Source organism: Toxorhynchites rutilus, chromosome 3 (assembly GCF_029784135.1).
Source record: "Toxorhynchites rutilus septentrionalis strain SRP chromosome 3, ASM2978413v1, whole genome shotgun sequence".
Classification (NCBI taxonomy): Eukaryota; Metazoa; Arthropoda; class Insecta; order Diptera; family Culicidae; genus Toxorhynchites; species Toxorhynchites rutilus.
Window position 1 is genome coordinate 209,749,737 of NC_073746.1, and position 12,235 is coordinate 209,761,971.

The following is a 12,235-nucleotide window of genomic DNA, read 5'->3' on the forward strand; positions in this document are numbered from 1 at the left end:
GTGGAATAATGGTGCGGGTGGAACAACATACACTCGACAAAAAAATTAGAGAAGCAGAGTGCGAGGTCGGAAATTTTAAGTGATTGTTGACATGGTGTAACTTCGTGAAAAATTAACGCACATCGATGGGAGGCGCATCATTTTGAAGCTACAACCTTCAGGTATTAGAATATACCCTACGCACATACTTTTATTTTGGTGTGTGCAGGTGTAGTGGGCAACAATATCGGGAAGAAATCAAAAATTGATTTTTCTTTTTTCAAGAATATTCTGGACTAACACATTTTTTTGCTAACATTCCAATTAACCTTACCAACCAGCTTTTTTTTGGTTCCAAGAACGTTCCTGTAGGACCTTTTCACACAGAGATATTTCAGTTTGAATGAAAAATTATCCCTTCGTCTTCGTAACGAATTATCATTGTGCAGAATTTATTGGAGTTCAGAACATATTTTTGGATATGTTATGTAAAAAGCTTTCAAAAAATATATATAAAAAAATACAGCGCCCTTGATTCCGAGGCCACGAAAACCATAGAAGAACAAGTACAATCAATAATAACTGAAACAAGATTCAAGTTTTCTGCAATTATAGCAATTTAGAATATCAGCTAATTGGCTTTAATTTGATATGTCGATCATCTGAATCGGTACAGTAGTTAAAAAGTTTTTTTTTTGAAAATTTGAAAAAAAGGCATTTTTGGAAAAAAAAAGAACAAAAAATATTTTTCGGACCACCTTAAAATACGGGTTTAGTATTTTACTATAAAGAACAAATCTATCACTTTTCACGAAAATCTGAGAACAACTATATCGGTTTGGCATGGAATGGCTGATATATTAAGGGAACACCTAAATTAGTGGATTTAAATAACATTTTGGAAGTGAACAAAATAAAATTAGTAATTTGTAATGTGTTATTATTAATTTTATTCTAAAAATTCATATTGAACTTGATTGTTTCTATCAATTAAATTCTAGCGCTCCAACCGCTCTACAATTTGTTCTTTGACACTTGATACTTCAATCTTTCCTAAATTAGCTGCAATATTGATAATAACAATTCCTGGTGAAAATTCGAGCAAAATCTTCAGAAATAACGATTTCTACCCCACACTACATATAACAGCTGTTTAAATTTCCCCTTAACGTTGAAAGGTTACATTCTTTTTCTTGAAATAAGTCACATTTGAAATATATGAAAAAAAAACACTTTATGATCGAGTCCAAAATTGTATATAATCGAATCATTTATAATCGAGTCTGTATATAATCGAGTCCGACCTGTAGATGCATTGGTTTTGTCCAGAATGATAATGAGTTTCCATTCTGACATTGATAATTACATCAATTGGTGTACGCGAATACTGAATTTTATATTCAAATAAATCTAATTGGTTTTATTCATCAAATTGAGATTGAACTTAGAACTGTCTTCAGGGATGGTAGTCTGAGAGAGGGTACACTTACTTCACTACAAATCGAAATTATTATGATCGGCGACAAAATCACTAATTTGAAGACTCAACAACAGTTAGGCTTGGTGGAGAAGTGCGTTGGCTTTTATATATTCGAGGTAATTCCACATGTTCCTGCATCAAAAAAGTATTTGGATAAGAACGAGACTTCACAAAGAACGCCGAACTTACTTCGTATGAGAACATCTTTAAACGCTGGAGAGGTCGTTTTAACTACTTAGAAGAAGATCAAAATTGCAACTTTTTTAGTCCCGAGGATCAGGTCAGACCATTTAGGTGTTCTTGAAACGTAAACAGACAGACAAAAAATCATCTCGCAAAAATATCTTGAGACGAATCTTCTGAGAATAACAGATCATTGCGATAGAGCTGAATAAAACTTTGATGATATGAGTTGATAATAATTCAATTTCAATAATATTTCGACATGTCAGTAATCACACCTTATTTTTAATCACGTGTGAATGATGTTTATATGCTATTGTGTTATAATTTATCATATGTGAATAAGAATTTTTTTTTTAAATATCCGGTATCCGGCCCGATAGTGTCCAAAAGGCCGGATACTGGATAGTTACCGGATATCCGTTTCATCTCTACTAGAAACCATCAATGCTTTTCGCGCTTCAGATTTCACGCCACAATCGATAAATATAATTTCCCATTTCTGTCTTTTATAAACCAAATAGACTTCAAACTTTATTAGTCTGAACTTGGAACAAGTTTTTTTTTCAAATAGGAACGTGTGCGAGAACTGCATTTGAATCACTTTTATTGAACTATCTTCGCTCCACCATACATGATCGACCAGTCCTATGATATGCTCAGAGCTATTTTTAGCCATAGCATATATCACTGGAGAAACGGTGGAACATGGATTGCACCATAAAATTCGAAAACGGACCATCAGACCATCAGTGTTTGCGTTTGAAAAATGAATCGATAATGACGCCATAAAATCAAGACAGTTTTATTTTCCCGTTTACTAATGATACAATATTGCTAACAAGCTCTATTGTGAGCGCTAGATGTTCGACAACGAATGTCTTGTTCCTTAGTCACTCTCCGTTAGCTCTCTATCTCATTTGTGTATTGGCATGTGAAAGCTTTCCGAAGAAGCAAAAGTAATCCTATCATGGAAGATTCAATTCGCCACACGTCGTAGGACATATAACTATATCAGATCATAATTTGGTAGATTTTTGAAAGATTTTACCTAGAAACAAATACTGTTATATTGCAGAGTTAAAAATTGTGGGACCAGCGATATACTTAATCTGTTTTTGGAATCGTTCTTCAACTATTTTTGCTCCATCTAATGAGTGATTCAAGTTGCCTTTTGGAAATTGTAGAATTTTGAGAATAACATTGAATTTGAATGATATTTTGTCATTACCGGAGTACGAAACATGGATACCTAAATATTTAGTTCAAAAAGTTCTAATGCGAACTGTGCTACAGGGAAAAGACCTACATTATATGGGCAATCAAAAATTAACCCCGCAAACAGTTTGCTTCAGTGATTTGATTCGAATGTTTGAAGGATCTACGGTCCTCTCATTCCTCTCATTGAATCATCGCTTGAAAGTCATGATTCTGTCATTTTTGCAATGTGTGTTTTTGGTCTATTTCGTAATCAAATCCAGCCAATCAATTTAATAGTTGAAGCAAATAATGGAATCAAAAATTTGTGATAAGATACACATACAATGCTCACAATAATAAGCAGCATGCCTACTATTATGTTGAACCGACACTCAGCGCAACGGCATAAGACTTCACGCTTTCTATTTCGATACAGCACAAAGGGCAAAAATCAATTCAATGCTCGCCAATTATGTTTACGTGATGAAATGCGGAATTGTGTGCTTAGCTACGTTCATACCAATACAGCTGGTACATTTTTTTTTGTTGACTCAATTCTGTTTCCGTTTGCAAACCGAAAAATTCTCCATCAAAAAGCAATTTGTAACATAATAACAAATCAAGTCGTTAACGAATCGAACGCATCAAACAAAATGCGGACACTCCGTGTAACATCAAACTATATTATACTTGCACCCCTTCGATTCGACGCTGGACATTCTATTACACATTTGATCACCGAATAATTCTATTCTACTTGATTATCTCGGATGTGATTAACTATGACCGTTTGTATAAAAAGCAAACAGCGCCATTGAACAAAATTAGAATGACAGCTCAGAGTACGTATAAACAACAATAAATCAGTGAAATCGAAGGGTATTCATGGAATCGATAACGATCTCATTATGATGGTATTATACTTGTGATCATTTCCACAAAGAAAATGAGATCCATTAAGGCTTCCAACACAACCCAATAAGCAGCTCGATGGTTCGACATTTCAACGTAAATATTTCTCGAATTATTATCCGAAACCTGTCGCAGATTAAATAACCATCAAGTTCGGTGAACCTCCGAAAAGGATGGATGAACCAAGCCTGGTAGCCCAGCGACCATTTATCTTCCCGGGACGCACACAAAAGTCGGCACGGTAATATTTCAGCCGGTGGACTGAACGGGACAAACCGAAGCTAATGCGCACCATTAGACGCGATGCGCGCCGACAACACACCTGACGGCAGACCAAGAAGCGCCACGCCAACGCGAGAAACCATTAGTGATTAAATTGGGCGCCCCACTGTGATTAAATTGGAGGCTGTAATAAATCTATACGGCCGTCGATTTCTTTGATAGCTTTCGTCTGGCCATGATTGTGTAAACTCATTCGTTCATTGTATTCAACAACTATTTATGTATATGTAATTGGTAAGAATATGGTCATATTATGAAATCTACACTCACCTAAATCCACCATCAGGGTCCAGTTGAAGTGACATGAACATCAGCATATCAGCAGATCTGTGAAATTAATAGAGATTATGGTATAGACAAGTATGAATAGGATTGAGTGTTCATGAAGATTTCGCGAACTGTATGAGATCTATTGGTGAATTTTGTTCCCATCAAATAGTGCATCTAGGGTTAGGAAACTAAACGTTCTTCGTATGCTGGATTGATTTTCACTTCAGAAAAACTAAAACTAATCGAATAAAGTACAGCGCGACTTTCGAAATATTGATTGTTGCATTTGGTGACGCTTCTATTAGTAATATAAGATTTTACGAGTCGTATAGAAGTTTAAAGCAGAACATCGATATAATTCCATTATGCAAATTTATTGATCGAACCTCTCTCAAATCTCTAATATCTGGTTTATAATATTTGAATATGGCTGAAAACACACAGAATGATGAAAATATCGAATAGATATCAAGTGCAATCAATGTTATACAGTTATGACCCATTCCAGCGTGACGTGACAACGTTTTGCCACTCTAAAAACAGAGTTTTTTTTCTCGTTTTTCTGTATAAATCACTCGATTTTTAAAAAGCAAACGATGGCAAAGCAAAATTGAGAAAATTTCCTACGAGAATCATCAATTGGAGAATATTTTACAGTTGAATTCGCCAATACTTTTGTGACTTGACTACACTTGAGTTTTTGCAGTTTCCGACTGTTCAACATCAATGTTGTATTTTCAGTTCCGTTTCAAAACACACAAGTGAACTTTGTTCTATGATTTGTCAACACAAGATGAACGTGGATTCCTGTATACACCCATACCTCGCTTTACGGCCTAGATACGTTCCACGGATTTTGGCCGCAAAGCGAAAGGCCGTATAAGCAATCAATTATTCTAATACAAATTCATACAAATTGAATCAGATCGGTTCCAAATTTGTTAAATATGTAACATGGTTTATCATTCAAAATGCATTTTATCTTTTATTTTTATTTGATCTGAATGAATAATTAAATTCATTTAAATTTATTTCATTTCAATCAAAAATACATGTATAACATAAACATAAAACATACAATACATACAACATACATACATAAAAACCAACAATAATCTTTAAACAAAAATGAAAAAACATCATGTTACATGGAATATATGTATGTATACATACCTAATTTTGTTGTTGCTTAAGTTATTGGGCCCTATTATAGAAATCGAGGCGACAAGCATTATGCTCGTTAGCCCGTATTTTACTAGTATAGATTCCGAATAATTCGATAGCATCGAGCGAGTGATAGCCATCGGTACAGCTTTCTTCAGAATTTTTCGAGTTGTTTGGTTTCTCGTTGCATACCTTCAGAGTTTTTTTTTTGTTTGCGTCCCTAATATTTTCCTTTGAGAAACATTTCGGAAACGCTTAAATATATGCAATCGCAACACATGAAATTCGAGCTCGGTACGAGATTATCTCGATTTATAAAACATGAGATTTTGCTCGGTGTGATAGTGATAGTGAATGTATTTAATCCTCGATTCGATTTATATTAGGCTGTCAAAAAAGTCCTGCGGTATTTTTTTTGAATTTTCATTTGTTCATAAAATTAGTTACAATCATCTGTTTTAAGTCAAATATGCGCCGTCTTGTTCCCAACGAGATGCCAACTTCATAATACCCCTGTTATAGAAGCTCGCTTCCTTATTGGCAAAAAACTCGGATAGCCAATTTTCACAGGCCTCTTTTGTGGCTAACTTCTGACTACCTAGCTCGTTCGCCATGGACAAAAACAGGTGGTAGTCACTTGGTGCAAGGTCCGGACTATACGGCGGATGCAAAAGAACCTCCCATCCGAGCTCCCGGAGCTTCTGGCGCGTCACCATAGAAGTGTGTGGCCTGGCGTTGTCCTAGCGTTGTCCTGATGGAAGACAATGCGGACTCTGTTTATCAAAGATGGCCTCTTCTTCATGAGTGCTACCTTCAAGCGGTCCAGTTGTTGGCAGTACAGGTCCGAATTGAGCGTTTGGCCATAGGGAAGCATCTCATAATAAATTATTCCTTGACAATCCCACCAAACACACAGCAGAACCTTCCTGGCCGTTAATGAGGGCTTGGCCACCGTCTGAGCCGCTTCAACGGGCTTCGACCACGACCGTCTGCGCTTCACGTTGTCGTAAGTGACCCACTTTTCATCGCCAGTCACCATCCGCTTCAGAAACGGGTCGATTTTGTTGCGATTCAGCAGCGATTCACATGCGTCGATACGGTCAAAGATGTTTTTTTGCGTCAACGTGTGTGGCACCCATACATCGAGCTTCTTTGTGAATACAAGCTTCTACAAATGGTTAATAACGGTTTGATGATTTATCCCCAGCTCTTGGCACAAATTTTATTGGCAGCTTGAGATGCATTTTTGCCTTTGTCATAGTAGTACTGTAAAATATGTCGGATTTTCTCTTTATTTTGCTCCACATTTGCGACACTATAACTCTCGAACAAACCAAACAAAACACTGTCAAGGACTATATTATAGCGCGCAAAAATACTTTTCCAACAAGCTATAGTATGACTCGATACAATGAATACAACTAGAACTACGCGCTTACAACGACACCTCGCGGAAATACCGCAGGACTTTTTTGAGAGCCTAATATAATATTGTCTCGCAAATATTTTTTCACTTCTGTACAAAAGTGATTTTTGAACCAATCCTCAATTTTTTTTGCCGTTATAACGAAATATTTTAGGCCGTAAATCGAAAACGTGCCTGAATTTAAGAGTACCGTTATAGCGAAATGTCGTATAAAAAGCGACCGTATAGCATTGACACATAATCAATAAAGTGTATGAAACATGAATTCCACCGTATTGTAGCAAACTATGTTCTATTTTTTTATGTTAGTTATCCTGAATACTTCTCACTTCCCTCTGGGATCTCCTCTTTCCCTGTTAAAGGTCCATCCACTAGGGGAAGGTGGTCCTAACTCGACAGGTGGTCCTGAACCTACCCCCTTTGTATCTAAGGAACGGTGCTTCCTACCGAATTCAGTAGTAGTGTCAGTAGTGTCAAATGAAAGGTGTCACAACGCTTTCAATTTGATAATGTGGTGATTTTTTTCTGGCTCTCTCCATTCTAGCGTTGTAGTGCCATTTTGTGTTTCCATTGCTCCAAAAATAGAAGTGATATTTTTGATATTATTGTATGGAAAATGGGCAATACAAAACAAGGCAATTTTAATTGCTTACAGTATATAAAGCAATTAAATAAGCATAAGCATAAGTTTTTAGCATAAGTTTTTTATTCATTGAGACAACAATTGTCAGTTGAATTGAGAAATAAATATAATAAATACAATATTCATCAAAATAAGCTATATACACAGAATCTACTTGTTACCTGTAGTACAAGGCATGCCGTTATATGGAAAAAGTCGGGATGCTCCTGAACCGACCTCCAAAATGTGGTCCCCCAGTTTTTACATCGTAATTTTTTAATACGATCACTCTGGCGCTGGCTCGCACAAACCTGGCTCATCAGGCGGCGCTCACTACCTGGCGAACACATTTGATTTTTCAATCAGAAACTTTTGATTAACTCTATACATGCATCTGTGTGTGCATGTACGCGTACTTGTTTTTTTTATTTAAAGAGGTGAGGAACCACTAGTCTTATCTGGGGAGAGTTAACCCAGACGTCACCCACTAAAACCAAGCCCTCTACTCGTAGCCTCATTCCTCCGGGACCACATCTAGGCAACTACTTCAGTGGCGGCTGTGCTGACATCTCCTGTCTCTGCAACGCTGAATAACGTTGTTTACAACCTTTTTCTCTGTTTATCTCATTCGTGTTCCGTTGTTCTTCGCTACGCTTATCCATTGCACAAGCTTCCGTGTCGCGCAACCCATCACGGCCACCCAAGCAGGATTTCTCTTCCCAACGAAGCGCCGATCAGGTAGTGTCCTCCATTAACACGCGCACTACTCTCGTGGGGTATGCACCGGTTAGACGACTCCTTTCTTGACGCTCGCTCCTTCGAAACGACACTCGCAGTGTTCATTCTTCCAGGCTACGATCAGACATTACCTGCACGCATTTTGGTGTTTGAAACTCCGCTTACATTCCATCTCGCCAGTATCCGTTGTTGAAATTCAGCCGGTCTTCGTTCATAACTTAACATACGCTTCGAAAATATCACTGTGATTGCTCACCAACAGTACTACCATTTTATTATGAGCAATCTGCATCCAGTTCCTTACTGTGACAATGGACTCGGTTGGAAGCATCTTCACCTCTTCGAGTGTCTCGCCTGTCCCTGTATGTGCAATACCGTCCGCGAGCCGACGATCTACACGCCTTTGGGAAGCTTCAATGTCAGCACCCCCTTATACATAACATTTCACAGCGTTGGACCCAGGGTAGAGCCTTGTGGTACTCCGACCGTTATCTTTCTCGGTATCTGCCCCCGCCCATCTCGTAGACCAGAACCCGGTTCTGGAAATAGCTTCCAAGGATTCTGCACAGGTACCCAAGAACCTTCATACGGTGCAGAGACTCGGCGATGGCGTCCCAGTTAGCGCTACTAAACGCATTCCTCACGTCGATAGTTTCTACTGCGCAGTGTCGGTCACCCCTCCGCTTTTGTTTGGGAGACTTCTCAGCTTTTCCGATCACCGTCCGGATGGCGTCAATAGTGAACTTGCCTTTCCGGAAGCCGAACTGCATTTTTTGACAAACCATGGTCACTCTCCGTACATTTCGTCAGCCGATCCTCTCCATGACTTTTGGTGGATCACCACCATTGAGGAAGATGGTGGTTCCTTCGGCTGAAGGAGGCCTGGATGTTAATAGCTCAGGTTTAATCGGTAAATCAGGAACTTTGATCTTGAGGGAAACCATTGGATGTGTATAGAAAAATTAACACTTTGGAATCAAAAACTCGGAATACTTCAAACAACGGATGGTTTATTTACGCGATCTTGCACGAATAAAGGCTGAAATTGGAATGGATGTATATTGGCAGTATATTGTATGCACATATTTTTTTTGTGTGCGGTGTATCGAATTACTCTGCTGATTGTGGATTTGTCATTGCATTTTGAATGGGAGGAAAGGATTTGGATGGGGATAAGGATAGGGTTGAAAAAAAAGGAATCTATTTTCTTGCTCAACATTCGCGCTGTTGGTCGCGAACAACTTTTCCGATCGTATCCAGCTGGCAGGCTTATATGATGTTGATACTCCCGGGAGCTTTCCTGGTTTCGGCAGCAACAACTTGGCGTTGGATCATGTCTCGGGAATAATCGCTCCACAATGACCTTCAGATTTTCGGTACATAATCATCGACGGGCGTCACCGGGCCTCTAATCGTCGCCATCACGACACGAAAGGCATTGCCTCATGAGTTGGCGTCTACATCTCGACATAGTTCCTTAAAACAGTTCGATTTGCTCTGTCTAATTTTTCCGTTTCAAGACAGCTCTAGCTGCTCGATACACCGTACTCCGCTCATTTCTATCTGTTCTGTTTCTTGTTCGCTGGATGCATCTCCTAGCTTGGAAACAACTATCGCGAAGGTTGCGGAGTGATTCGTTCCACCAGTAAGCTGAGCGTAGTTTATTGTTTAGTTCGATTTTCCTCGGCATGGTAGTGTCGCATGATCTCACTCGTAAATTTGTTAAATTTTTCACGTTCCAGTCTGAAGTTCTGCTATCTAGACGAAGTGCTTCCACGAAAAGGTTCCTGTCTTCCACTTCCGTTTGCAGCTTGTTATCTTTCTTTCTGTCATGTGTTTCCGTTGACCGATCCTATACCGGATCGCCTGGTGATCACTAAGTGTATTCGATTCGTCGATGATAGATTCGCGGCCATCTTCCGGAATGTGCTGGTGGAACCTTCATTGAGTAGCGTTACTTCCAGCTTTGCGAGGACTTCCAGTAGATCCTCTTACTTTGGTACATCTACTTCCGCACTCCCCCACCCAAGCGTTGAATTGAAGTCGCCTCCAATGACGATCGGTTTCCTACCGATCAATTCCGCGGTCATTGCGTCTAGCATTTGGTCGAACAGCTCGTTTGTCTATCTCGGAGGTGCATAGAAACTGCACATGAAGATTCCATTAATTTTGGCGATTACGAAACTTTCATACCTTCAACTATTTCCTGGATAGGATATATGCCCATCACCTGTATAAAAGCCATCTTTGATCCGAGGTACTCGATACGGTTCAGCTATGATTGCAACATCGCATTTTGATTCTGTTGTTGACTGTTACAACAGTTGCTGAGCAGTTGCTAACGCCCTCTTGTACGAGAGACACTTGAAACCTCCTGTCGCATGGCCACTGCCGTCCTCTGATTTGCAGAGCTGGCATCTCGGTTGATCAGTCTCTCGCAACATGCAACATTGATCATCCGAGGCAGAAATCAGTGGGCAAACCGGTACCTGTGCAAGAGCGTTTATGTATGAGTGTCGAAGATGACGTTGACTTCAACCTTGTCTATGACCGTTGAACGTTGACGTTTGCATGTGCATTTGTATGTGCACTTTCTTTGTCTAACTCCACACGCGTCGTTCTAAGTCTAAGTTCTACCCACTCTAACACAATCTTCCTATCGCTTAAATCATATCTGCTCACTATAAACTTTATTTTGGTTTTCATATTTCTCCGCGCACCCATTGAAATATGCTCAAAGTATCATTCCTGATCGTATTGTGGGATTTCATACCTTTCCCTATATTTTAGAATCGTTTTCAACGAACCGGACGTCACCATCTTCGATTCCAAAGTGGAATCGGAATACGATATTTGACATCCGCTAATAAGACCCTTGCACCCGAGATGAAGAATAGAAGGTGGGAAGATTCACGGGTTTTGGTTGTGTTGAACTTTGATTGTGTTAGTAGCCAGGAAGATAGGAAGTTCACATACCAGGCAAACCAGTCAGTAACTCAAATGGTACAAAATTGAATGTGTCAACGAATAACGTTGGAAGAGGATATACAGAAGCTAATTACAGATTTCCATATGATTCGGGAACATATCATATCATATCACGAACTAAAATGTTTAATTTTTTCTTTGATTTCAGAAATAGTATTCTAATGTCTACTATGTTTGGATTCTAGAGCAACTTCATGGAAGTTTGCTTTTGTCAGCAATTGTAATTACTTTTTTCACAATTAGGGTGTTGAAAACATCAGTCGTCCAAAACTAAGACGCAAGCGGAAAACTTTTCGTCTCAATCTAAGTCATACGGAGCCAATGAAATTTATTTTTCAAGTTCATTTTACATGAAAAAAACTTGCAATCTTTTTTCCCTTGCACTGTCAAATGTTTATTCGTCAAAGGAAAAAAAGATTGTGTGACTCTGACTTTGTTCGTTTACGTTTTTGGTCGACGTTACGAGAAGATAAAAATGAATTGAAATTAAGTTTAGAACACCTCAAAAATACTGAAATTTCAGTTTCTGTTAAAATGTCGGGCCCTTATGATTTTGAACGCTAGCATTGATTTAGGAAGAAATACTAGTTCATTCATTTCATTTACTTCTTTTTACTTTTAATAATAACACTTTTCCTATGCAGTGGACTATTATAAGAAAAGTAACATACATAAACAAAATATGTGACGTCACAGATTTAAAAAATCTTCCCACCTTTCATTTTCCATCTCGTCTTGCACCCAATACCCATATCGAATGTGTTTTGCATATTTTTTGTCATTTAAGGTGAAGATGGAACGAAGCCATTGTAGTAGTATAAGTAAAACCACGTGTTTTTATGGGGTAATGGTTTTTGTGAGAGAAGAGCCAAGCACGCAGTTGTTTTGATTTTTGTACGTAAATAAATCAATTCAATTATCAGACTGTGTGGCGCATCACTAACACGAGTCTTAGAATACATCTAAAAAAAATCAATACTGAATTAAAATG

General features: G+C 38.5%; 1 protein-coding gene across 9 annotated transcripts in view; it reads right to left on the minus strand.

Moving 5' to 3' along the window:
- Positions 1-12,235, minus strand: part of LOC129775002 (serine proteinase stubble) — a 344,680-nt gene that overhangs the window by 121,427 nt on the left and 211,018 nt on the right. For all 9 annotated transcript variants that reach the window (XM_055779147.1, XM_055779148.1, XM_055779144.1 and 6 more), the window contains one exon: positions 4,307-4,363. In XM_055779147.1, the coding sequence (XP_055635122.1) occupies positions 4,307-4,319 (13 nt within the window). In that variant the 5' untranslated portion in view covers positions 4,320-4,363. The remainder of the gene's footprint in view (positions 1-4,306; positions 4,364-12,235) is intronic.